This window comes from Helianthus annuus, chromosome 5 (assembly GCF_002127325.2).
Source record: "Helianthus annuus cultivar XRQ/B chromosome 5, HanXRQr2.0-SUNRISE, whole genome shotgun sequence".
Lineage (NCBI taxonomy): Eukaryota > Viridiplantae > Streptophyta > Magnoliopsida > Asterales > Asteraceae > Helianthus > Helianthus annuus.
Window position 1 is genome coordinate 151,433,404 of NC_035437.2, and position 4,646 is coordinate 151,438,049.

At 37.6% G+C, this 4,646-nt stretch overlaps 1 protein-coding gene across 2 annotated transcripts; it reads left to right on the forward strand.

The window, feature by feature from the left end:
• The first annotated feature begins 336 nt into the window (after positions 1-336).
• Positions 337-2,605, forward strand: LOC110941846. Of its 2 annotated transcripts, none has more exons than XM_022183531.2 (3): positions 337-552; positions 870-1,414; positions 1,996-2,605. In XM_022183531.2, exons 2-3 carry the CDS (start codon positions 925-927, stop codon positions 2,388-2,390), a joined length of 885 nt encoding a protein of 294 aa, XP_022039223.1. In that variant the 5' UTR covers positions 337-552; positions 870-924; the 3' UTR covers positions 2,391-2,605. The 2 variants fall into 2 exon arrangements, with proteins under 2 accessions (XP_022039223.1, XP_022039224.1); XM_022183532.2 differs by having other exon boundaries at positions 343-548.
• Positions 2,606-4,646: the final 2,041 nt, after the last annotated feature.

A 4,646-nucleotide genomic window follows, 5' to 3' on the forward strand; every position in this document is an offset into this window, starting at 1 on the left:
TTAAATGATATTAATTCATTTTCATATATTTAAAACCTTTTTATATGTATATACTTTTTAAAAATTTATATTTTAGAGGACCGTATTTTCTATTCGCTCAGGGTCCAAATATTTTAAAGGAGTCGTCTCATTGGTTAGCAATTTATTTATTGGGTTCTGATAAGCTTTCCAAATACCAATTTAAATAAAAAATATCCACCCCTATTATATCAGTTGTTAATATTTGTGTTGAATGAAATGAGCAATTGCAAGAAATGAATAATTGAGGGACGATTTATGTAGTTTAGAAAGTGTGTTGATTTGTGTATTTAAAGCCATCGAGCACCGTCTCTCTCTGTTCAATAATTCTCTTTATCTCATTCGTTCTTTTTAACATTTCAAAAAGTTATATGCACACAGATACAAAAGGAAAACGCGTATATTAAATTAAATCCGTAAGATCTGCATCATCACTTCAGTTTCTTCCAAAACAATCTCTCATTTCTCATTTGTCATCATCATCATCTTACTCTAAACTCTATTTTCCATCAACAAATTGTCACCAAACCGTAAGTAAGTTCCACACTCCCTCTTACTGTTTTTTTTTTAAATTTTTTTTTTATAGTTTTTCATCTGTTCATGATTAAGTTACGAAATGAATTTCTTTTTCGTCATTGTATATCAATTATTTTTTGAATTTTTGTTTTATGAATTTTAAGTCATATCGGTTAAATTAATCAAGTTTCGTCTTGGTTTTTGCATCGGGTTTGCCTGAATGATCGCGCTTTTGTTGGTCGTTAAAAAAAAGTTATGTTATATTAATTTTATTATTCTCATATACTGCTGCTAGATCTTAACATTAACTGTTCCTGTTTTGTTTGAAACTGCAGAATCTGTAGGAAAATCACCAGAATTCAACTTGCGAAATCGGTTAATTGTTAAAAAATGGGAAAAACCGGACGAGATTGGACTCAGATCTACGCAATTTACGGCATGGATGACTGGCAAACGCCGGTTTTCCTGTTAATTCACGCGATATTCTTCTCAATCTCTTCGGTTCTGTTTCTCGTCTACTTCGATTTTGTATGCTACTCTTTCCAGTTGATTCTTCCCGCGGTTTTTACAACCGGTTTTGCGAGATTCGCGGCCGGTTTTACCGGCTCGGTCACCGCTTTATCCGGGGTGTGTCTGTTTTATGCGGCCGGAAACATTTTTTACTCGTCGGTAGCACTTCGCTGGGAAATGGCACAGCGAATGGTTAGCGCGGTTCATGACTGGTCAACAGTTAAAACCGCGCTGGATGTTGGTTGTGGCCGTGGCATCCTTCTCAATGCCGTCGCCATGCAGCTTAAAAAAGAAGGAAGCTCTGGCCGGGTTGTTGGATTGGATCGGAAAAACACGACTTTATCGACTCTCAGAACTGCTGGTATCGAAGGTAATTGACGGAAAATATATTTGTGTAATGTGATTATCGGGTGAGGATAAGAAGTTACTTGAGAACTCGAGAGAATGACTGTCCAACGAGGAAAGTTTTATTAAAAAAGTCAACTTTTTTATTATGCGGTTAATTCTGTAATTTTTTTAAATAAAACTAAAAAAATATATGTAGATTGACGAGATATGTAGCTTGCGAAGATACATACATATAACTAATACGAGGTATATGTACATAGCTCGCAAGCTACGTACATTTAGTTTGTCGATTTACATATATTTTTGTATTTTATAATATTTTTGTAAATATTAGTATATAAATTAAGTAAAAAAATAAGTTGTTTGGTTGATAATGGATCTCTAGATATTAATTTTATGGTTCTCACATGATCCTCTTAATTTCTGTGATTATATTACTCAAGATAGGATTACTTGAATTTTTTAAATTTGTATATTTATATAAACTATTTTCACTTTGTCTTCGAGCCGGGGTCTCACTGGAAGCAGCCTCTGTATATGTAGCTTACTGAGTATGATGATGATGATTTCTACTTTGTCTAATTACAATATGATCTAATACAGGTGTACAGGAATATGTCACATGCCGTGAAGGAGACGCCCGCCGGCTACCGTTTCCCGACAACTACTTCGACGTGGTGGTGTCGGCGGGGTTTGTGCACACGGTAGGGAAAGAATTCGGGCAGAAAACCGCCGCGGCAGCCGCCGAACGGATGCGAGTGTTGGGAGAAGTTGTTAGGGTGTTGAAAGGTGGTAGTGTTGGGGTGGTGTGGGACCTGGTTCATGTACCGGAGTACGTTCAACGATTACAAGAGTTGAAAATGGAAGACATAAGGGTTTCTGAGCGTGTAACGGCGTTCATGGTTAGCAGCCACATCGTTTCATTTCGCAAGCCAAGTCAGCACGTTGTGGGGCCCAGTGAAGTTAGGTTAGACTGGAGATTCAACGGAATATGTTGAAAAATTATATTTATTATTTATTATGAGATATATTACAAAATAATAGAAATACAGCATGTCTCAGGATAAGAATGAGTCTAGATCATACTCTCTTGAATTGTTTATAAATGAGATGATAATAAATATATACCTTACAGCTTTTGTATTTCACCTATACATTTGGCTTGTATTTGAAGTTGTAAATGAGTCAAAACAAGAACAAGTCAACGAATTTACATTTAATGTGTTACACACTGATGTATTTATAGAATTACATCCAACTCCTATAGTCATGTCTATTCTTTTTTTTTGAAAGATCAACAAAATTTTATTCCATATTCACCTAGACAACCAAATTATTGGCCAGATGTTCACCAATGTTTTACAGTAATTACATCACCTTATACACCAAAACAAATCAAATCAAAATTACACCAATCACTCCATGAGATATTGACGTTTTTAACCCTGCTTTTTATCCACGTATATCCGAGCATCTTGATCTCTTCTTTCATCTTGTTCACATAAGGTTGCTTTCCTTCAAAAACCGCCTCGTTTCGGCTCTTCCAAATAACCCAAATGGCTGCTTGAGTCACCAGACTCACCACTTTCTTCCACCTTTGAGACCCATTGTTGCTTTTATGTATGTTTGCCAAATCCTTTAGTTCTAGTGCGAAAACCTGTTGAATTCGACACCACCGAGATACAAATTCCCAAATCTGTTCCGCGATTCTGCATGATGCGAATAAATGCAAGGCCGATTCAACCTCTTCGCCACACATCTTGCAGACGTTATCTTGAATCACGATGTTACGTCTCGCCAGAGCCGCATACGTCGGAACCTTATCTTGAATTATCCTCCATAACAAAAAGTTTACCTTTTTGGGACACCAATTGTTCCAATCCAAAGCAACCTGCAGATCCGAAAAGAGTAATTTATGCAAGCTCTCTTTTACGCTGCAGATAGAGAAGCTGCCCGAACTATCCAAACCCCAACTCCAAATATCCGAACCATGCCCGATTCGGAGGCTTTGCAAGGCATCAGTCAGACTATGCAATTCCGCTAATTCCACTGCAGAAGACGGAGAATAGACCCATGAGAAAGCTGGTACCATACCCGAGTTACCGGGTAACAACCGATCCTTTATTAGCACATTCTTATGCCTTTCAAGCTGGAATAAATTCTGAAATTTGTCACACAAAGGTATCTCAAACAGCCACCTTTCTTTCCAGAAGGAGATTTCACTTTCATTTCCTGGCCGACCACGAAACAAGGACTCCAAACATAATCCTGCTGCATTAAAGTCATCTTTTATACTATAAATTTGCTTCCACGGGCTCGTCAGAGATGATTTTACTGGAATAAAGCTCCAAGCTCTAGAATTTTTATGTATCTCCCATACAACTTTTCTCCACAAACTATCTTTTTCTACCTTAAACCTCCACCACCACTTTGAAAGCATTGCTAGGTTCGCTACTCTAAGGGACCCAAACCCCATACCTCCCAAGTCTTTTGGTGTCATCATGTTTCTCCATGCAACCCACTTCATTTTTTCTTTTTCATCATTGGAACCCCATAAAAACTCTCTACGTATCTTTTCCAACTTTTTTATAACCCCCAAAGGTGCCTTATACGAAGAAAAGTAGTATGTTGGTAATGCATTGAGAACGGAACATACCAAAGTAATGCGGCCACCAAATGTGAGTGTATTAGCCTTCCAAAGCGATAATCTTTTTTGAAATATTTCCACCACCGGCTCCCAATTCTTTATTAGATTCATATTAGCTCCTACTTGTAACCCCAAATATTTAAACGGGAATGCCCCTCTTGTACACCCCATCATATTTGCCATTAATTGCACTTGATTGTCTTCCAACCCGACCCCATAAAGGCTACTCTTTTTCAGGTTTACTTTCAGGCCCGAGCTTAAATAAAAGCATCTAAGTAGACGTTTCAAATTTATCAAGTTATTGAAACTCCACTCACCCACAAAAATTACATCATCAGCGTATAAAAAGTGGGATATTGGGACTCCATTTGGTGACAATCCTAGACCTTTGAATAATCCGATGTTACATGCTTGTTTCATTATTCCTGTTAGTGCCTCCATTGCTAGAACAAACAGAAATGGTGATAGAGGATCTCCCTGCCTCAGACCCCTCGAACAAGGAAATTCTTGTGTTGGAGAACCATTTACAAGGACCGATGCTCTAACCGATGTTACAATAGACATGACCCAGTTCCGCCACTTTACAGGAAAATTCATTTGACAGAGA

Coding starts and splice junctions, on each gene's coding strand:
- LOC110941846 (XM_022183531.2), top strand. CDS start 925: ATGGGAAAAACCGGACGAGATTGGACTCAGATCTACGCAATTTACGGC. Junction 1,415..1,995: donor CAGAACTGCTGGTATCGAAG/GTAATTGACGGA, acceptor GATCTAATACAG/GTGTACAGGAATATGTCACA.